This window comes from Asterias rubens, chromosome 9 (assembly GCF_902459465.1).
Source record: "Asterias rubens chromosome 9, eAstRub1.3, whole genome shotgun sequence".
In the NCBI taxonomy this organism is placed as follows: domain Eukaryota; kingdom Metazoa; phylum Echinodermata; class Asteroidea; order Forcipulatida; family Asteriidae; genus Asterias; species Asterias rubens.
The window spans coordinates 9,395,156-9,418,293 of NC_047070.1; the positions used below are offsets into that span (position 1 = coordinate 9,395,156).

The following is a 23,138-nucleotide window of genomic DNA, read 5'->3' on the forward strand; positions in this document are numbered from 1 at the left end:
GCATAGTTACATCTTGGCAGTTTGGTTCATTTTGCACCTGTAGGCCTACTTGGTTTTCCAAGATGCATCACGTTGGATATTCAAGATGGCGCCTGTGCATAATATGGGTTATTGGTGGCACGGCTCATGACCATGTGCAACAATTTGCCTTTTGAACAAATTCTATCAAATGTGCTCAAATTGCAGTACTCCATGCAGGGAGAACTGTATCATATATTATACATGAAAACATCACACTAATTTCGCTAAAATATTTTCTGAACTATTCCTTACGGCCCATCACCATGTGCAACAATTTGCCTTTTGAACAAATTCTATCAAATGTGCTCAAATTGCAGTACTCCATGCAGTACTCCATTTACACTACAAAAAACCATTGGGAATTTCTTCAACATAGACCACAAGCAAAGGTTAATTCTTTTTTTTAATAAATGGAAAACCTTAATTTCTACTCACGGATCAAATGAAGTTGTAGTTGGGAATGTCAAGTATTCCGCACGTCCCGTTTCACTGTCAGGCTGCAGGGTGCTGCATGCGAGTTGACCCGTATTCGTTGAGGTCAAATGGAAGGGGACATCCATAACTGATTCATAAAAAAAATCAAGCAGGTAAAAATAAGGAATAGTTCAGAAAACATTTTAGCGAAATTAGTGTGATGTTTTCATGTATAATATATGATACAGTTCTGATAGCGCTTTTCACTCGCGAAGGTCGTCCCAAAAAGTGTATTACTTTAATTGACTAAGAACCATACTCATAATTAAAGAACATTAGTGATGTGAAGCAAGCTAAATGCAACTAGATGTGAAACACAGGGACGAACGCTCTTCTTGACGGAAAGTTCACTGTGTTCTTTCACGTCAAATTGCACACGGGACCTACGGCTTTACGTCACAACCGAAGGACGAAGCAATAGTGTGTGAGAAGTGTATTGCTTTTGGACACAAAATGTCAAGACCGGTACTTGAACCAATATTCTGCTGATCAAAAACACCTAAGGACACCAGTGTCAAGACCAGGAATTGAACCCGCACTCTGCTGATCAGAAACACCAGAGCTTGAGTTCGGTGTGTATGGGGTAGGTTGCAATTAAAGTAAGGTAGGCAAACAATAAAGGGTTACTGTCTTGCTATTAATGACAAGTGTCAGGACCGGTATTCGAACCCACTCTCTGCTGATCAGAAACATCAAAGCTTGAGTCAGTTGTACACAACATTATTATAATCTGTACCCAGATACTACTTTGAAGTTATGTTTAAAGGCACTTGACACCTTTGGTAATTTTCAGAGACCAGTATTCTCACTTGGTGTATCTCAACATAATGCATAAAATAACAAACCTGTGAAGATTTGAGCTCAATTGGTCGTCGAAATTGCGAGAGAATAATGGAAGAAAAAACTTCCTTGTCCCACGAAGTTGTGTGCTTTCAGATGCTTGATTTCGAGACCTCATCAGCTGAGGTCACGAATTCAATTTAAATATTTTAGTGAGAAATTACTTATTTCTCAAAAATTACGTTACTTCAGCGGGAGCCGTTTCTCACAATGTTTTAACTAAATACATAGGACGTTCTGCCAGTTCTTATGGAAGCAATGGCCGGTGGATTGTTCGACTGTTTACGTTTTGCCATTAATCTTTTGCAATTGCGAATTATTTCGCTCAAAGTGTTTCGTTCAGGGAAGGACAGACCCTTGATTTTATTAGAGCAATGTTTTTTACCCGAGGCCCGACCAGAGAGCGGCAAATTGACATCGGTGAAAACGGCTCGTTTGACGGTACTGCTGATGTTGCCATTCTTGCCAGTCATGTCACCGACCGCACACCGGAACTGGCTCTTCGTGTCGCATTGAGTGTCATAATCCTGCATTGTAGCATTAGGGTGGAAAATATGTTAAATATCGTTTTATGATAAAAGAACACTAAGTATATTTGGCGCAATTTTTGTGTTGCTTTCTGGCGTCATTTTTCGCCTCTTGTCGATTTTACCGCCCTATATACAAAGGCTGTATACTAAAGAAGACAGTGAAACATTTAAGTTATTGATTCAATTCAACCTGACGTCAGGCAACCTACTAGTAATCCTTTCTTGCGCCATGTTATAGGGTCAATGTCCCGTTTGTTATACAGTGCAGTTTGCATTTCATGCGTTTACACGATTTTGAGTTGACTCCCACAATGACGATCGTGCTGCAGCGTGCGGCGTTGGTGCAAGGGTTGTGGCAGGAGATTCTGTCGTCGCCCCCCCCCCCCCCCAATACGGTAAACTTTGTACAAACTACTTCTGATAGCGCCCTCTTTTGAATCAACCCCCTTCAGCCCATGTTAGTTTTTCATAATAGAGGACAGAGTTCCGGGGACAGATTTACCTAAAGCCACCGCCTTCCAAGTACCACTCAAGAAGAAGTACCATTTCAAAATATCAAGCTTGGACAATATTTCCTCCAGTTGCTCGACTTCTATTTAAAGCTAATCAGGACACTCAGAGAGGATTTCAATCAAATATAATAATTTAAAATATATTTTGTGCCCACAAAATTAAAACCATTTCATGTTTGTACTTACAATATCTATCATTACACCATATGGGTTGAAGACCTCTGCGAAACCGAGGCACCCATCCATAATTCGCCCAGGACGAAAGTTCCAGTAAAATATGTCGGTCTAAGGGATGATTAAAAAGAAAGTACATCTGTTTAAAAATCGACAAATAGCACAATAGCTCATTTTAAAGGCAGTGGACACTATTGGTAATGACTCAAAATATTTTTTAGCATAAAAACTTACTTGGTTACCAGCAATGGAGAGCTGTTGATGGTATACAACATTCTGAGAAATGGCGCCCCTCTGAAGTAACGTAGTTTTTCGAGAAAGGAGTGATTTTCCACGAATTTGATTTCGAGACCTCAGATTTAGAATTTGAGGTCTCGAAATCAACCATCTGAAAGCAGACAACTTCGTGTAACAAGGGTGTTTTTTTTTCTTTCATTATTATCTTGCAACTTCGACTACCAATTGATTTCAAATTTTCACAGGTTTGTTATTTTATATATAATAATATGTTTAGATCCACCAAGTGAGAAGACTGGTCTTTGACAATTACCAATAGTGTCGTTTGTCCACTGTCTTTAAAAGAGCTGAGATTTCGTAAAATGGGAATTTCTACATGGGCTGCATGAGAGTTTCAACCAGTAGGATCACACAGTAGCCATTTTACTAAGTTTAAATTTAGTTGATCTTTTCACACAAGACTTTCTAACCCGGCAAACTCCCGGGAAATAGTCATTTTCTGGGAAATGGTTTACTCTGTGTGGGAGGGTTTAATAAACGGTACTGAGTGTATCATAGAAAAAATTGCATCAAGTGTGAAACGAACATGGGATGGCAGTGGGGTTAAAACTACCAAAGGAATTTCAAAGGGTTTTGTTTCATGTGAATTGGCTCTGTAGGTCCAAAACGTACCTGTGCGTTGTTAGAATATAGTCCAATCTCCACAGTGGTGTCACTTAGTGCTCCGGTATGGTATCTCGTCTGACTCTACGGAGTAAAACATGAAAGATATCAAATAAGACTTGAAGGTGGAAAAGGATAACAGGAAATATTTTTACAACGTTGATAACGTGTAGATACATCTCTTTTGAGTGATTGAGGTCCTGAGAAGAAACGTGAGGACTCGACGATTCTTCGGACAGTATGACTGGTAATGAGTTAGTGGGTTTTTTTAGTGCGGAAGGATAACGCTGTTTTAGGAAATTATACATACAAAAAATTCATACCCTGGGTGTTCCAAGATGACAAAGGAACATTTTTAAATATGCTCATGTGGTCCTATATAGGATTGGTTAATACTTCAAAGATCAGTGAGCATAAAAACGTACTTTAAGTTTAAAGCACTGCAACAATCTGAGATTTATGTACCCAATACAATACGACAAAACAAGGTAAATTTAACTCACCACTTTCAAGTAACCAGTGAAGTCTGCTGTTGTGACGTCAGCTCTTGCTCGCATGATGAAGTCATCTTCATGTGTTTTACGGTCGAGTGTGGCACAAACCCATCTCGACCCATCCTCGCTCTTGTGAATCACCATAGAGCGACCGATAATACTACGCGACCCTGCGAGTGCCGAGTTGGTGTCATGGTATACGTGAGTCATTGTGTCTGGTATCCCGGAGAAGGATCCAAATTTACCGCTTAGATCCCCCATCTCGTACATGTCTTGCGTGCCGCTGGGAGGGGAACCAATGATCCCAAAAGGGTTGTAGTGTCCTTGCACGCTTGCGGAGCTACACGGGGCCGACTTGCTCTCCCCATCGATGGGCAACTTATGGACGTGCCACCCACCGGCAACGCTGCTCAATCCGGCAATATTGATGTGAACTTGTACCGGATCGAAGTCCGAGTCCTGTTTGAAGGTAACATCTCCAGATACCGGACCATCGGACCATAGCTCTGCTGTGCTTTCCGTGGGCGGGATCTCCAATAATCCGGCGCACGCTATCCTGGGACCACCGCCGTTGGTCTCGTGGATGACGATAGAGCGTCCGGTAACGGAGTACGCGCCGCTAAGAGGCAGCCGAGTCGCCGTGAAGAACAACTTACCCGACCCGGCGTTCATCGTAGTCGTGATGGTGAGCTGGCCAAGCATCTTGGCTAGATCTCCCAGCTCGCAGCGTAGTGGGTATTCCGGTGAGCACTGAGCATAACCCTCATCAAGCCGCACACCAAACGGGTTGAAATGACCCTCACAACTTGCGCAGCGTTTGTCTTTGGTTGTATAATCATTCCCGACGGCCGTTTTATGTACGTGCCAGTTGTGGCCGTAAGTGGTCCCCGTGCCGTCAGCGTACGCCATCTCGATGTAAATGGAGGTGTCTGCGTCGGGGTTGTTCACGTCCTGCCGGAAGACGATCTTTCCAACAGCCGGAGACGTGAAGACTGCTTTGACCGTCTTTTGTTGGGTCGGGTACCCGATAGATGCGTACACCCAACGGTCACCCGCACTCTTGTGAATCACAAGTGACCGTCCGATGACGCTGTTTTGTCCGTAAAGAGGCAAGTTCCAATCGTAAAACGTTTCGTTGAAATTGTCATGACCCGTCAGGAGACCAAACTTGCCGCTCAGGTCTCCAACCTCGTACTGGTCGTTCGTGCCGAAGCCAGGCTGCGGGGCAGACCCAATTTCGTACGGGTTGAAGTGACCGGCAACGTTGTTCGAACTTGCTGGTTCGTCACTGGCGTAGGTACGAGGTGGCGGAGGTAACACGTGCACGTGGAAACCACCCGCCATTGCTCGAAGATTCTTCAGATCTACTTCAATCTTAGTGACGTCATAAGGAGAGTTTTGATGAAACATGGCGGTTCCTGATACATCATTGACACTAAATAAAGCTTTCACTGATTTGGGTAGCAGTTCCGTAATTTGCGCACATGATAGGAGAACACCGTCGACGCCGCTGAATACCAGTGATTTCCCCAACACTGAATACTCGCCGGACAACGGCAAGTTGGTATCAATAACGTAGTACGTCGAGTATGATGGGATGGGCTCAACGGTGACGTCATCAAACTTTCCAGAGAGGTCTCCGATCGGACAACTCTTCGGGTCGTCGTTCACACATGTCGTGACGTCATCTCCGGTCGGGTTGTACACCTCGGAGTTTGTTCTCTCGCACCGAGTCTCGAGATCCATTGAAATCTCAAACCCACTATTGCTGCTGATTCTCCAGGAGTATGTCATTTGGGCCGAGGGGTCAATGACGTTATAAAGCTCCACAAAGATTGACGTCACAGCCTGCCGGTCGTCCCTCTCCTGACGGAATGTGACCGTGCCCGCAAACGGCTCGTCAAATCTCGCCACTGCCGTCAGCACAGCGCGAGAGTTGGCAACCTGCGCGCAGTACTTTGTCATAGTCCCAACCTCCTGTAAGACGAGAGTTCGTCCCGTGATGCTTTGCGGTCCGGTCAGGGTGATCACGTGGTTGGTATAGTCTCCACTCCAGTTGCCATTTGCTAGTACTTGACTGGTATTGTGGGCAGCCGTCAAGTCACCACCGTGGGCGTAAACACCACCAAGGAGTGCAGCGTCACACGACGGTCGTTGACCGTATAACATTGGCTTCTCGTGGATTGACCATGTATAGTTACCCGGTGCTAGACCAACTAAACCAACGCTGATCGTGACAGCTGGTCCGGGGTTCATCTCCCAGAAATGTACCTCACCGGAGGCCCCGTTCATGTTAAAAGTAGCGATGTGTAGGTTGACCTTGTCCATCTGTGCAGAGACTATGGGCAGAAGGCACGCACCTGTAATAATAGGAAATTAGATGATTGTTAATAATTATTTTAAAGACACTGGACACCTTTGGAGATTTTCAAAGACCAGTCTTCTCACTTGGTATATCTCAACATTATGCTCAAAACAACAGACCTGTGAAAATTTGAGCTCAATCGATCGTCGAAGTTCCGAGATAATAATGACAGAAAAAAACAACCTTGTCACATGAAGTTGTGTGTTTTCAGAATATGCTTGATCTCGAGACCTCATATTCTAAATCTGAGGTCTCGAAATCAAACCACGTTACTTTAGAGGGAGCTGTTTCTCACAATGTTTTATACTATCAACCTCTCCCCATTACTCGTAATCGATAAAGGTTTTATGATAATAATTATTTAAATGGTGTCAACTGCCTTTGAGGACTATTCCTGCCCAGATTAACGTCCGTAACATGACGTCGTGTGACAGGACTGAAAAGGTTTTATGATAATAATTATTTAAATGGTGTCAACTGCCTTTGAGGACTATTCCTGCCCAGATTAACGTCCGTAACATGACGTCGTGTGACAGGACTGACATTGTCAAAAATGTCCGAATGTTTGGTTTAAATATTCAAAAAATTGTACCAGTATGTTAAAACTTTTGTCTAAAAGAACTTTTCACCGGCCAGATACTTCACTCGAACGCAACGAAGGCGATTGCATCCAACCCTGGCCAATGTATTGGTGCCCTTGAAATGCATCAGTGGAAAATAACAATTTTCATCATAGGTTGCCCTTTACCAAAGAGAAAATGCCTTGGTACACTTTGAAACAGACATGCCTGAAAGGGTCATCACAGAAGAGTTATCAAATTAATGTAGTTGGTTATATCCATTTTTGGGCGACAGGTTGTGGTGGATCTGATCCTTAATTCCATTGAACGAGACAAATATGGTGGCAACTCTGCTGACGGACCTTCCTATGACCGGTGCATGAACGATCATCGCACTGAGACTGTTGCATGAACGGCAGAATGTGTGTTTTGGCAGAGGATACCGACTTGTCATCAAGTGTCGTGGCCAAGCGGTTAAGAGCACCGAATTCAAACTCTGGTGTTTCTGATCAGCAGAGTGTGGGTTCGAATCCCCAGCCGTGACACTTGTGTCCTTATCCAAGACACATAACGGATGGGACGTAAAGCCGTTGGTCCCATGTGTTGTGTAAACGCATGTAAAAGAACCCAGTGCACTTATCAAAAAGAGAAGGGGTTCGCCCCGGTGTTCCTGGCTGGATTGGCAGCATATTGCGCCACAGCACATTGTAAACCATTACATGGTGCTTAAGGATTAGGTCTTATATCTCAAAATTCGCCCCACTCCTTGCAGTAATAATACCTGGCGCTTTGTATCCTTTGGCAAAAGGCGCGTTATAAATACGGTTATTATCAAGTCTAGTATACACCATGATCATTATTATCCTTACTCTGTTAAAGAGAATGGACGAGAAAGTGTAGATTCCTGAATAGAATGTACAAGCCGAAGGCGAGTACATTGTAATCACGAATCTACACTTTAGAGTCTATTCTCTGACTTGAACTATTTTCCCCATTGGTTATGTAACACTTTCAACGAGTTGGTTTCTTAATCTTATTTCGTATACGTTGTTTTATAATAATATTAATTTTATAATAATTTTTCAAAATATATATGCATACTTTAGTGCTGGCAACATTATCGAGCACAACGTCAGTTTGCTCAGCTTACAATAAATTGTGTAACTAAAGTGATTTTTCTAAGCTGGAAAATGTTATTGTAAATTGAAACATAACAATTTGTCAGCTGTGTTTTGTTGCACTTCATATTTGGAAAGACAGTAATTGCCAAGTTGAACTATTTACTTAAAATGACTCTATACCCAACTGTAGATTATTTTACGAATCTGTACTGAAGTGTAGATTCGTAACGACCGTGTAGATTCGTAAAATAGTTTAAATGATATACTGACAGTATAAAAGAGATCGGTGGTACACATCCAAACCAAATTGTGCACTCCTATAGACGATGTGACCTCTGACGTCACTCATAAACCATAACATGATTCGCGGGCATACCGCCGTGCAAAACCTTTGTTTTTGGGCAGCCACCTAGAAAGTGTATGAAATCTTACCATGACTACGCGTCTTTTTGCCCGGCGGAACATGACGTATACAGTTTTTTTTTTCAACAGAGGGCGGTTTGAATGTAAACATAGGTCACATCGTCTATTGTTACTCAACTTTAAAAATGCCAATCAGGAGACATCAGTTTTTGTAAACCTGTTCTTTTTATGCCGAACTCCGACCTCACAGGGGACAGGGGGGGGGGGGGTGAGTTAACGCTTCATAATAAGTCACAGCAGGGTTGCAAAATAGACAATCGAGGTCAAAATAATCCCCCCCCCTTCTGCCCTGAATAATACAGAAAGGACACCCGTATCATGTCATAGGGATTGGAGCATCCTTCCACATTTAGAGATCAATACTTCTACATGTGTGATAAATAATAAAAGTCATCTTCGACAACTACTGCCATGTGAGTCATTTTAATAAACAGACTTGCTCAAACTTTTAACAAGTTGCGAAGCAGTAAATGATTGCTGAATGTGCTTGCAATAAGCGTACTTTTGTAACTGGGAGACAGTTTTGATTGGAAAGTGTTTAATGTGCTGTGCATGCACCACAAAAATGCTGCGCAAGATATAGCTAATGACACAGGTCGATTTGAAGCAAAAGACCACTATTCTCTACATGGATCGACACCGTTAAATTAATGACATGTAAACCATAACTTCACACTTTACTTTGCTTAATCCAAGTTTTACTTACAGAGAAATAAGCTCACGGTAAGCGTGCTTCTTGCTGACATGCCGCCGGGCTTGCGACGCGTTTTCCCCGTTGTATACATCGCCAATTGCACGGTCACTTCGATCATGGATGAACTTCGATAGCTTGTTTCCCAAACCAGACAGCAAAAACCTACACCCACAAAAATAGTAACTGCCGATACCAGTACTTGTTCGTTTTTCAATATGAATGATGAAATGTCAAACAAATCACCACACCAAATGAAGCGGAACGAACCAATAGCTATACTACAATGGGTTTGCTGGATCAGTTTTGGAATAGTAGCCCTAATTCTATGAGCAGGCTGGCCTAGCAGCGAGTCACAATTGGCTACAGTCACCTTGTGCGGCTTATCGAGAAATGTCAGCCTGCCACTTGCAAGCATAACTGAATGTGATTGTTAAATGTCACAAGGAAATGACAATATGTACTGGTATAGGCTTATACATCACTACACCTCATTGTAGGTTCTAAAACCTCTACCTGTCAGCCTTTTGAGCTTTTAGCTGCGTAAAAACCACTTAGCAGGATTTGAGTAAACACGGACTTAATTATTGCAAATACCAAGCTACTTCCTGGTGGTGCCTATGATTGTTTGTTTTTATCTTGTGTGTCATCATTGTTGTTTCCGTATACCGCGCTACTATCACCGGCCCATGGGAAGTAACCCATACCCAATTACTGTCAAACAAACCATTACTGGAGAGTGGATTTCATTTAGCTGTTTCAGTCAATATTAGACTTTTGGCGAATAAATCTTGAACCTAATTGAAAAACAAGGGGTACCTATATATAGAGAGAGAGAAAGACACATCAAGTTATAATTTTTACTTACATCTTATATGACTTAGTGCAAGCCATAATGGTTTTTATATCTCATAACTATGACGTCAGTGTAAGTATGACTTACATATCTTAAAGACTTAATTGACACTGTTGTACTCATGATTTATGCTAAACTTTAATTATAAGACACAATTTATTATTCAAAATGAAATTCTTAATTGTGACTTCTCGCAATACATATTATACAAATACGATTTATGTGAATGTTTTCTGATTAAAAACACGACAAAAATCGGCTTCGTATAATTTAAGTACGGAACAACCTGCAGAAATTGTTGACTTTCCCATAATGGACTGTATAGTCATGGAATTGACATTTAGCGTGGCAGCGGAAGAATGTTTTTAATGGGAACACGGCTGAAAGTGATTGTCTATAAATGTATTAGGAATTAACCAGCGTGAAGGAAACGGACCCGGGTCACTTGGCCTAAGAGTCCGGTTTACCAGTGCAGAACGATGTTTCGAAACTACCTTGGCCTGCAAACTTATACATTCATATTTTGAAAGCTTATTTAATTTGGCAACACCGATCCTTGTATAAAGAATTGTATACAGTGCTCAATACTTTAAAGGGAAGGTACACCTTTGGTATTTGTCAAAGACCAGTCTCCTCACTTGGTGTATCCCATCATAAGCATAAAAATAACAAGCCTGTGAAAATTTGGGCTCAGTCGGTCATCGAAGTTGCGAGAAAATGATGAGAAAAAAACACCCTTGTTGGACGAATTTGTGTGCCTTCAGATAGGAATAAAAGACTTCTAGCCATAGAAGTCTTTTATTATTTTAGTGAGAAATTACCTCTTACTCAAAAACTACGTTACTTCAGAGGGAGCTCACAATGTTTTATACTATAAACAGCTCTCCAATGCTCGTTACCAAGTCAGTTTGTAAGTTAATATTTGTTTTGAGTAATTACCAAACGTGTACCTTCCCTTTATAGAGGGTTCAAGGTGAATATTTAATTTTTAGATGCACTCATTGTCCAATAAATATACAGTTCCGAATTTTGAAAGACCTTGACCAGCAAACTTACACATTTGTTTTTTGAAAAGCTAATTTTAATCTGTTGACACTGATCAGTTTATACGGAATTTCCCCAATTGTTTACAGTGCTCATTATCACTAAAGTAAAAAAAAAACCGGAAACTTGTCAACACACGAAATAAAATCAATTAGTCATTCACAAGTTTAAAGAGGGGTCAGGTTTGGGGTGTATTGTCAAATAAAAATACAGATGTAGATTTTGAAGACTCTGTTTTACAAACGTATTTGAAAGCTTCTTTAATCTATGTACAATGAATGTTCCCCCATTGTATACAGTGCCCAGTGCTAAAGTGAAGAATTAAACTTGAAGAAAATTTGAAGAAAATTAAACTTGTCAACACTAGAAATAAAATCAATAGTCTTTCCCAACTTTAAAGGGTGGTCATGGTCAACATTCATTTTTTGAAAAAGACTTTGTTCTGCTAAAGTATATGTTTTGAAAGCTTGTTTAATCTGGCGAGACTGGTCGTTAAAGAAATTTCTCATATTGTATACAGTGCCAGATACTAAAGATATGTTGAAGAAAATGAAAATGGAACTTGTCAACACTCGAAATTAAATCAATTAGTCATTCACAATTCATTGTACAATAAAAATAGAGTTGCGAATTGCGAGCTGGCGACACTGGCCAATTTCAAAGAATTTTAAGTTTAATTACCAAACGCATACCTTCCCTTTTACAAAAGAAAACCCCAGCCTGTTCACAAGATGACAACATTGCACAACAGAATCATTAGTTACCATGGTAACGGTTTAACAGTTCCCATGGCACTTTACGGGCGTAATCCTTCGCAAGTTGCGTCGCAACCCCTTCAGGCTGTTTTCACTTTAAGCGAACTTTTGGAGAGGTTTGCAGTTTTTTTTTCTTCTTTTGAGTCCCAAGCGCCACACACACACATGCATTCACTTTCACCCTCGGGTAAGAGCTCTTGAGAATTAGTGAGAGTTGTTGGAGCCAAAAGGGCGTCATCACCATCTTGAAATGTTTCCATGAGCAACTTGGGCAGAAATGAATTCTTAAAGGGTCTGTTTAATAAGAACCTAAACTTATATGTTGCCAAGATCCGCCTAAAAGAAGCTCCAGGCGCTTCGTTTGATAATGACTCTGAAAATAATTGCTAATAACAATTTATTTGGCAAGGACAACTAACCAATATAAAATATTAACTTATCAGTATAAGGTACACCTTGTCTATCTGGTGCAACAGGTGTCCTAATACCAACGACTTGGACCGCGTTAAGCAATTTGAATCAAGTTACGATGGAAGTGCATTTCTGTTTTCTCTACAAGCATGAGCCTCCATATAGACTATTGTTCTAATTTAACCTTGCAGAAAGCCATTGACATGACTTAAACCTGTAATCTCTGAGAATGCAAACTATGTTACGCCATATCACCTTCACGAGACGATTTCTTTTAATCTTTTTGACAATAAGATTGACAGAGTATTGGATTTGTGAAGGTTTATTTGATCCGCATGTCTTTGTGGTTGTCAGTTTTTACTCAAGGACAATTATCTTGAGCTGGGCCCGTCTTTATAGCGAAGATGTAAAGGATAATGGTGATAATGATCGCCTAAGAAATTAAGAACAATTTGGCTAGTATTTGAACCATTAAGAAAATTATCATACATTGAGTTTAGACAGTTCAAATTATGGAGACACAGTCCTACTCCCACACGAGTTTGTTTCTGGCTTCGGGCGTGTGCATGTGTTTTACCTACATACGAAGTGTGGACCTGAGAACAAAAGAGGTTCACATAGTGTTTAGGAACGTGAAACACTGTGTGGACTTACACACGCCCATACGGAGCCCCTAAAGGGAAATTCAAAAAACAAGTTGGAATGTCCCTTTAGGGGCTCCGTACGCCCACTCAGTTTTTTTTTTTTTTTTTTTTTACAGTGTTCAGCAAAGTAATGTCCACACAGTGACTGCGAAATGTGAGCTTACGTGAGCGGCCTTGCGGGGTATTTTGCACATAAATGAAAGTATGGACCCCACGATGAATTTTTTTTTCAACCTCGAACCCACAAGGAATTTCTTTGGGAAAGGGAATTGATATCACAACAATATCAGGACCCACATATACCGGTTCCTTAATGTTGTATGTGTGTGTTTGGGGGTGGGGGTAGATGCCAGTCGTGATACTCCACTGGGTTCTGTTGTTGACACAACAATTCGATTACGGATATTCGTTACTCGGTGTATGATTTTGATTATTAAGCTGATTGACTCGATCCAGAGTTCAGGGCGAGTTGGTTTAGTATGGATTGAAAACAAAATGATGTGCTCTCATAGTTTCATCAGTTTGGGTTATTTATCGTTGATTACTATACAAAAAAAATGCAACCCACAAAACAAAAACTAGCCGCAGCATCATCAACAAGAACTACACTACAACAACAGCTACGACAACACCAGTAGCAGCAGCAAGACCAACATACTCAACGACATTGACACTATTAACACACAGCAGCAGCAGCAGAAGCATTGGCAGCAGCAGCAGCAGCAAAACACAACTAACCAACAACTTCCAAACCGTTAGCAAACGGGGAAAATAAACGTATGTAAACAAACGTAGAAAGGAAGGGGAAGTTCGTTTTCTGTCCTTGTTTTGTTTTGTTAATCCTGCGTGCGCCAATTCTTCCCCACATGGTATACGGATCAATATAATTGTTGTTGAACATTCAAACTGCGAAAGCGTACGCTTCAACAAAAGGTTGATGGGATCGTGGAATTGAAGGCCGATGTGCTACCGCGAGGCAACAACTCTGTGAGCCACCCTGGCCCGCCGGGTTAAGCCGATCGGTGATGTAGGTCCACCCACAGCGGGGCAAAAAGCTACCAGGGCCCAATTTGATATTTATTTATTATTATTTATTTAAAAATCTTTATACAGGAAACAAAAATCAGCACTAGAGCTGTTTTACATAGATGTGTTAACAAACAAAAAACAAAGAACAAAAAAACATTACTTAACAAAAAAACAAAAAAAAAAAACAAACAGTTAGCACAAAAAACGCTAGCACAAAAAACGCTAAACACATAATAGTATTGCTTAGCAGAATCAGGTTACCATAACAGCCCAAATTTCCCTAGGTTTGCATTGTTGTAGCTGATGCCCGACTCAATGTTTCCTTAGCAAAGAAATTTGTCAAGCAACATGAAAATGGGCCAAGCTGTAAGCAAAGTAACAGCGCTTGTTGAAGAAAGCGTATTTCAAGGGTTAGGCTTGTATGCGTGCGTAACCAGGCATTCTTCGCTTACATAGCTTGCACGTGAGCGGAAAATGGTGACCGTAAGCGCATTATTCGGCGGTAAGCAGAGCCATGAAACTTGGCCCTGACATCCACTGCAAACAAATCAAAATGTGATCAGTATCCATGACCGAGTGACACTATAGTTTGTTTACTAACTTTCACAACTTGTGAAGCATTCTTAGGATTTTTAGACTCTACAATTTCCATCAACGGAGAGTGGAATGAGTACCGTAACAGCTAAAGTTCAGTTCATGCAACTTCTCTTTAGTTCAAGTTCATGCTTTAAAGACACTGGACACTATGTCACTTAAGAGGGAGCCGTTTCATACAATGTTTTATACTATCAACCTCTCCCCATTACTCGTCACCAAGTAAGGTTTTATGCTAATAATTATTTTGAGTAATTACCAATAGTGTCCACTGCCTTTAATAAAAGGGCTTTTGACACCTTTGTTATATATTGTCAAAGACCAGTATTCTCACTTGGTGTATCCCAAGATGTGCATAAAATGAGAACTCTTTTAAAATGTTGACTCAATTGGTCATCGAAGTTCCGATAAAATAATGAAAGAAAAAAATACTCTAGTCACACAATTGTGTGTGCTTTCAGATGCATGGCTTTAGGCCTGAAGTTTTTGTTATTATTTGAACGAGAAATTACCTCTTTCTCACAAACTACGAGGGAGCCGTTTCTCACAATTTTTTTTATACTTTCAACAGCTCTCCATTGCTCGTTACCAAGTAAGTTTTTTATGAATGGGTGTACGCCGTAGGTTTTGTTCGCCGGATTGAGGCAGAGATAGGGCAACGAAGCCGTCGGTCCGGTAATCCTTTCAAATTTGTTTCTTAGATCATAGACAGATTGGTTTAATGGCACTTTCTGCAGAATCAGCTAAGAAAGTTGGCAACTCTGCAAATAGGCAAAAACATCCAGAAATATTGAACTAAATTTAGATTAAAAACGGGGTCCCCTGCGTCATACATTTTGACGTCAAAGGAAGTATAAATCATAAAAGTCATTCTGATCCGTCTTGATCGATGGTGACTCCAGAGTGACATACCTGACATGGGGGAGCTTTTTATTCTTAGTCTCAGTCATATTTCATTTCTGGAATTCCCCTCGGCCGTTATGCTTCTCAAGTTCAACTTCGAGGTGGGGTCTTGAGAGGGGTTTTTGGAAGCGGTGGTGCGGCAAGAGTTTTTTTTAAGAGATTGTTTATACACGTTTTGTGATATTTTGGTAAATAAATCCATCGATGTTTGGGTTATACCCCACGCTGATGTGTTTATATCCATTAAAGGCAGTGTATATACTTTTGGTTATTATCAAAGACCAGTATTTCTCATTTGGTGTAGCCCAACACTATGCACAAAACAACAAACCTGTGAACATTTGGGCTCAATTGCTCATCGAAGTTGCAAGAAATGAATGAAAAAAAAAAAAACCATTCGTGCATAGAAATGTGTGCCTTCAGTTGCTCGAGAAAAGCTTATGCTGAAACTTTTCTCAGATTCAAATTGTGTGGTTAAAGATACCTCTTTCTCTGAGATTAAACATTACTTTAAAGGGGTCGTTTCTAACAATGTTTCATAATTCCATTATTTCTTTATATACGTGCTCTATACGAAGAAGTACGTTTTTATGATAATTAACTCTTTGAGTAATTAACAAAGGCATAATATACACTCCCTTTAAATTGAATCGCTTTACTTCAATCAAGTCATATAAAACAGACAGCACCAGCTCACTTCACTCAATCATTTGAATTTCCGTTTAAAGAGACAGTTAAAGTAGCTGGACATTTTATTCAAATTGATTGGACGTATTTTCCTGATTAATGGACCACCACGTGGGGATCGATTTTCAATATAACTTGTGTTTTCCACGAACTGACCGGCTACAGGAACAAATTCTCAAAGTGCTACGTTATGTTTATTTCAGCCAGGTAAGTTTTGGATAAAGTATTTTTCTTCTTCAAATCTGTACACAATTTCATAGAGCTGCTTAAGCAGAAAATATTGCTTAACTATTAATATCTGCTCAGCAGAACTGATACATGCACCAGTCCCAAATTTGTACACGACACGGCATTTTGGCTGGTAGGCATGCTCTTGTAAGCATATTTTGTTGGTGCAAGAATACGGTACATAAGCCCCGCCCCTCCTCCTCTGACAAATTCACGGATTAATGATGCCATGTCAGAATGTTGGCCCCAAACATTAAAAAAATATTTTTTTGAGTGAATGGTATTTCAAAGAGTATCACCCGCTCTTTTTTTTTTTTTTTTTTGTAACGATTGTTTTTTTACTTTTACTTTTAATGGTCAGGAACCATGACAAAAAAAAAAAAAAAACGTTTCTTATAAAACACATAACAATTAGTCACGTGATATATTGTCGGGATCCCGACAAAAATTTTGAGCTTTTTATTTCACTGCTACTAATAATTGGCCGACTTTTTCGAGCAATGGCTCAAATGAAAGCTTGTAACTTTCTCGACCCCCATCAAAATACCTACTGAATTTTAAATCAAAATGTTTGGGTCATCGGCCAAAAATCTGACATAGCATCTTTAAGCTCAGTACATTTTAATTTCAATATCTCTCTATTCTGTCAATCAAAAATATGAGTTATCATAACTGAACTATTTAACCGCAGATAAACTGTGGTGTTTGTATCCTTATCCCCGCTGACATTACAATAACACTTTAAGAAGTGATGTAGGTTCAACTTTCAGCTGAACTGCAACTTTAAAACCGGATTGGGGGGGGGGGCGTTCTCATAACATGTGCACATGTTTAGTAATTGTCAAAGACCCTAACCCAACATATGCATAAAACAAGAATTCTGTGAAAATGTGTGTTTAACCGCAGATAAACTGCGGTGTTTGTATCCTTATCCCCGCTGACATTACAATTACACTTTAGGAAGTGATGTAGGTTCAACTTTCAGCTGAACTGCAACTTTAAAACCGGATTGGGGGGGGGGGCGTTCTCATAACATGTGCACATGTTTAGTAATTGTCAAAGACCCTAACCCAACATATGCATAAAACAAGAATTCTGTGAAAATGTGTGTTTAACCGCAGATAAACTGCGTCGTTTGTATCCTTATCCCCGCTGATATTACACTTACACTTGAGGAAGTGATCTAGCTTCAACTTTCAGCTGAACTGCAACTTTAAAACCGGATTGGGGGGGGGTGGCCGTTCTCAAAACATGTGCACATGTTTAGTAATTGTCAAAGACCCTAACCCAACATATGCATAAAACAAGAATTCTGTGAAAATATGTGTTCAACTGGTCATAGAAGTTGCAAGAGAGTAATGGGAGAAACAAAGCTTGTTGCACAAAGTGTGCTTTTAGATTCAATTCAATTCAATTCAACGAACATTTATTTCCACAAAGGGTAATCACTTAATAAGAAAACAAACCAAAAGATGCCAACTAAAAGGCTTCAGGCCTGAAGCCTTTTAATATTTGAGTGAGAAATTACCTCTTTCTCAAAAATCACGTTACTTCAGAGAGAGAGAGAAAGAGAGAGAGAGGGGAGCCGTTTATCACAATGTTTTATAACAACAGCTCTCCCACACTGCAATATTTGAATAATTACCAAACGTGTTCAGAGCCTTAAGCCACTTTTCTGAATGAGTTTATTCAATTTTTGCATCTGTGTACATTTGTGTACTGAGTTGTAAAAGAGTTTTGTCACAAAAGTCAAAACAAGTTTTTTCTTTTCTTCTTTTATTGTTGTAAATAACCACAAGCGTCGGGGCATTTTATTTATAATAAAGGTCACACCTGTCGCGTTTTGTCTCTTCCACGGATTGTGTGTACGATTGTAGAATACCAAAAACGGTAAACTTGTTACTTGAGTTACTCCTTACATCCCCTTGGCATGGGGGGGGGGGGGGGGAGCACAGCGAAGGGGGTCAATGCAAAAAACCAAGATCGTAATTTTTTAGGGATTATCTCATCCAGTTTTATGTTTTTGGATTCAGTGCAGCTGTATGATTGATGTTAAAGATATGGTTTTGACAAGTAGTTCGGGGGTCCACTTGTATAACTATAACGAGGCCTACAAGTGCATGGTGTTCATTCAATAAATATTTGACATTTTCAACTGTTGTTGAACTCCATTGTAGAAAAAATGATTACAAAAATAGTTTGAATTGCTCAAAAGTTTAGTACAAAAGTTAAAACTGCAGTCGAAAAATATAATTGCACACACATTGTTCACAAAGTATACATGGAAAACTTTCAACAGCTATAGTGGTCGAGTTTCGCTCCGTTTATAGACAAAATGCTTAAAGGCAGTGGACACTATTGGTAATTACTCGAAATAATTATTAGCATAAAACCTTTCTTGGTAACGAGTAATGGGGAGAGGTCGATAATATAACAAATTGTGAGAAACGGCTCCCTCTGAAGTAATGTATTTTCCGAGAAAGAAGCACTTATCCACAAATTTGAATTGAGACCTCAGATTCAGAATTTGAGGTCTCGAAATCAAGGGTGTTTTTTCTTTCATTGTTATCTCGCAACTTCTACGACCGATTGGGCTCAAATTTTCACAGGTTTGTTATGTTATGCATATGTTGAGAAACACCAACTGTGAAGACTAGTCTTTGACAATTACCAATAGTGTCCAGTGTCTTTAGGTTTATTGCCTCTAAAAAAACGGTAAAAAGTTTAGACTGCAGTCGAAATTGAATTTCGTTGTTAATTTCTCTATTTGTATACACACACAAAAAATCAATTATTAAGGGTTCAAAAGACAAATTAAATAGTTTTATCGAAAATGTAAGTCTACGCACATTTTTCACAAAATATACAACATTTTCACCTCCGGTTGAATTTCTATATTTATTTGCAGAAAAATCAAGTTTTAACTGGTATGATTTGGAACTTTGCATAATGGAAGTATAACTAAGAGAGGTTTGTGGTAACACCATTTGAGTAGTGTTGGTTCTGAAAAAAGAACCGGTGGTTAACGACTCATAGTGAAAACGGTTCAAAAGTCTAGTAAAAATAAACTGCAGGTAGCCGAAGGTTGCATTTTGAATGACAATTATTATTGAGAAAATCATACGGGCTTTTCCCACAGAACAATTAAATAATTTGCAAACGCAAGGAAAAAAAAACTATCTGTTGCAAACTGCTTACCAACCAAAAGGACATACAATGGTATAAAACAATGCAAACAAATAGTTAAAGGCAGTGGACACTATTGGTAATTGTCCAAGACTAGACTTCACAGTTGGTGTATCTCAACATATGCATAACGATAACAAACATGTGAAATTTTGAGCTCAATCGGTCATCGAAGTTGCGAGATAATAATGAAAGAAAAATAACCCTTGTCACACGAAGTTGTGTTCTGAGGTATCGAAATCAAATTCGTGGAAAATTACTTCTTTCTCGAAAACTATGGCACTTCAGAGGGAGCCGTTTCTCACAATGTTTTATACCATCAACCTCTCCCCATTACTCGTCACCAAGAAAGGTTTTATGCCAATAATTATTTTGAGTGATTACCAATAGTGTTCACTGCCTTTAATGGCCTGACGTACGACCCTAGCAGAGTCTTTCTCGAACGCTAAAAAGAATGACAACACAACATAATACGAACAGGTATCTATAAGTGTTCATGTTTGTTGTTTTGTCATTATTTTTAGCCTTCGAGAGAGACTATGCTAGGGTCGAAACGTCAGGCCATTAACTTTTGTTAAAAATTTGCAAACATGATAACTTTATCTATACTCTCCACAGATATCTAACGACAAAATATGAATCCGGCCAGGTCTAGAGTTACGGCTCTGGACAAAGTAAATGACCCTGCATTCAGGATCAAATGGCGACATTTCCTTTTAACCTCGGAGGGTGGCGCCCTCCGGACCGATCTCACCGCATGGGGGCATTACATCCAATCACAGAAATCGGAAGTTTCACTTTACAGACGCAGTTGGATCGTGTCCGCTTTTAACTTCTTTAAATCAACGGCAGGGAAAACTGTGTTAGCTTGATTTGTGACAGCAAATCCGTGCCGTTTTCCTCTTTTGAACGCCGATTTTGTTCCAAGACAATAATTCGAGGTTACTCTCGTACATTGTCTTGATTCAAAGTGGGTAAACATCAACATAGTATCTCCAGGGCCCAGTTTAATATAGCCTGTAAGCATACAAGAAACTTGCTAAGCACAGAAAAATCTTGCTTAATAGAAACTGGTTACCAGCCACAATTCTATAAAGTTTACATTGTGGTAACTGGTGCCCCACTTATTGCTCACAGCAAACAAAACTTGCTAAGCAATATTTTCTTTTTAACATAGTTACGAACTTGAGCACAGTTTATCATCACTGCTTCCACATAGGCAGTGGATTGGTAATTACTCAAAATATGTTGTTAGCATAAAAACTTTCTCGGTAACGAGTAATGGAGAGCTGTTGATAGTATAACACATTAAGAGAAACGGCTCCCTCTGAAGTAACGTTTGTTTTTGTTCTGTCATTATTATCTCGCAACTTCGACCACCAACTGAGCTCAAATTTCCACAGGTTTGTTATCAATATGCATAAATGTTGAGATACACCAAGTGAGAAGACTGGTCTTTAACAATTACCAATAATGTCCACTTCCTTTAATCAATTGTCATTCCTTAGTAAATACTTTAAATTAATTTAATTAAGCTGTTGATAAAGCATTCTGTTTAAGGATTCACTTCGAAGTATGGTTTGGAAATATCCAACCCAAATTGGAAATTTTTATCCCCCCAAAGTTGAACATGAGAAACGTTTCTGTCAGATACGTTTCTCAGTTTGTGTATATCAATTACGGGTTGTCATTCCTGCGTGGACAGCTCCGGGTTTGTGTCAATGTCTCAAAAACGCTATAGCACATCTGAAATAGTCTAGAAATAGTTTGGAAATAGTATAGTAATAGTTTGGAAAAAGTTTAGAAATAGTTTAGTAATAGTTTGGAAATAGTTTAGAAATAGTTTATAAATAGTTTGGAAATAGTTTAGAAATAGTTTAGAAATAGTTTGGAAATAGTTTAAAAATAGTTTAGAAATAGTTTATAAATAGTTTATAAATAGTTTATAAATAGTTTAGAAATTTATTTAGTTTATATAGTTCAGGTTGATTGTATATAGGCGTAATATCTACAATAAATAGATATGCGATTCCTTTAACAAAGTCGGTGCATTTTATTTGTTTCTATTAGTGCCAAACGTGGTATGATCTGCTAAGAAAAGGGAAAACAACCTGTCACAAAGATCCATAAAAACCTCTTCAAAACGACACCCTGGTGGTTTAAGCTAGAGACCCGCACTTTGGGGGTGCCGCCCCAGTCATCGTGAGACATCCCTATCCCGTGATTTCAATAATTGCAGGTTAATTTGAGTTGGCCTTTTCCTAATTTAATGTTCTTCGTCTCCCTGGTCTCGGGGCATGGCCTCTGTACTTGTGAACCCAGCATATGTAATCTCTAAACACAAAAAGAAGGCCAGGAGTCAGGGTATACTTTGTAAACTTGCAGGTAACCATTGGGACTATGAGCGGCCCTTCCAATACGTCCAACAACCTAACTCCAAAATGACATTTTGAGAAAAGACTGAGTACAGATATCCATACAAAAAGGGGCTAAAGTGTAATAAGAGCGGCCGAGATAGGACAAGTTACATTTACTGTGAACCAATCATCGGTAATCTTTAAACACAAAAAGAAGGCCAGGAGTTAAAGTCACCTGGAAATAGATTATTTTTCTTTCAAACATAAGAGTATATGCTTACGAACAATAACACAATTTTTTTAGTAATTGTTTGTCACGATTTATATGTTTAAAAAATATACAAAGTTGTTTGGGGGGCTGACTCCGCCTACCCCTTTTGTGACGTCAATCGAGGCAGACTTTGCCTGCAATGCGTATAGTAAACACACGTGCAAAGTACATGTACGTCCAAGTCGTGAGTTGGTACATTTCAAAAAGTGTTTTTCTGCATTCAGCAGCAATACACCCTGGTCGGCATTGCCGGAAAAAAACAGAATTTTTTTTTTGAAACGTACAAACTCACGACTTGGTCCGTACATGTCCTTTGCAATTGTGTTTACTCTACGCATTACAGGCAAAGTCTGCCTCGATTGACGTCACGAACAGCGCCCTCTCGGGTCGGTGTCTACTCTTAAATTTGTAGATAACATAAGAACTGATTGTTTAAAACCTTAGTTAACTGTTTATTCACATTCCACTCATCAAAACACAATATTAGTGACAAAAGCTTTATTTTGAAAAAAATACCACTTCCAGGTGACTTTAAAGCCATCCGGTACAGAAAAAAAGTCAACAGATTTACAAATAACTTACAGGGTTTACAGAAGGTAATGGTGAAAGACTTCTCTTGAAATATTATTTCATGAAATGCTTTACTTTTTGAGAAAACATTTAGGGAGAATGTGCTACATCACTGACAGTCTACAACAAGGTATGCAGTGATCTAGCAGTGGCATTAGGCGTACCCGTAGCCAGTTGCCAGTAGCCACAACCTAACCGTGACATAACTTTAGCACGGTTTTACTTTGACATCGTTAACAACTACCGGTATAACGACACTGCAAAGTCGTACCGTTATACTCCATGATAAGCGGAAAATATCTGCTTACAGACTCTGGGTCCCTTTTCAATTACTTAAATGATACTTTTTGGGAAATGCAGAGCAGGGTGAATTTGCTACATCACTGACAGTATGCAACCATTTGAGTGATCTAGACGTTAGTCGTGCCCGTAGCCATTAACCAGTAGCCACAACCTAGCCAGTAGCCACGACATAACTTTAGGTTTTACCTTGACATG

At 39.6% G+C, this 23,138-nt stretch overlaps 1 protein-coding gene across 2 annotated transcripts in view; it reads right to left on the reverse strand.

The window, feature by feature from the left end:
* Nucleotides 1-23,138, reverse strand: part of LOC117294642 — a 32,802-nt gene that overhangs the window by 5,029 nt on the left and 4,635 nt on the right. Inside the window, exons 1-6 of one of the 2 annotated variants that reach the window (XM_033777143.1) lie at nucleotides 9,121-9,347; nucleotides 3,955-6,305; nucleotides 3,461-3,535; nucleotides 2,564-2,662; nucleotides 1,721-1,862; nucleotides 457-583 (exon numbers count right to left, since the gene is read on the reverse strand). In XM_033777143.1, the coding sequence (XP_033633034.1) occupies nucleotides 457-583; nucleotides 1,721-1,862; nucleotides 2,564-2,662; nucleotides 3,461-3,535; nucleotides 3,955-6,305; nucleotides 9,121-9,226 (2,900 nt within the window). In that variant the 5' untranslated portion in view covers nucleotides 9,227-9,347. Of the gene's footprint in view, nucleotides 1-456; nucleotides 584-1,720; nucleotides 1,863-2,563; nucleotides 2,663-3,460; nucleotides 3,536-3,954; nucleotides 6,306-9,120; nucleotides 9,348-23,138 lie in introns of those variants that run through there. The other variant, XM_033777144.1, reaches the window with a different exon arrangement.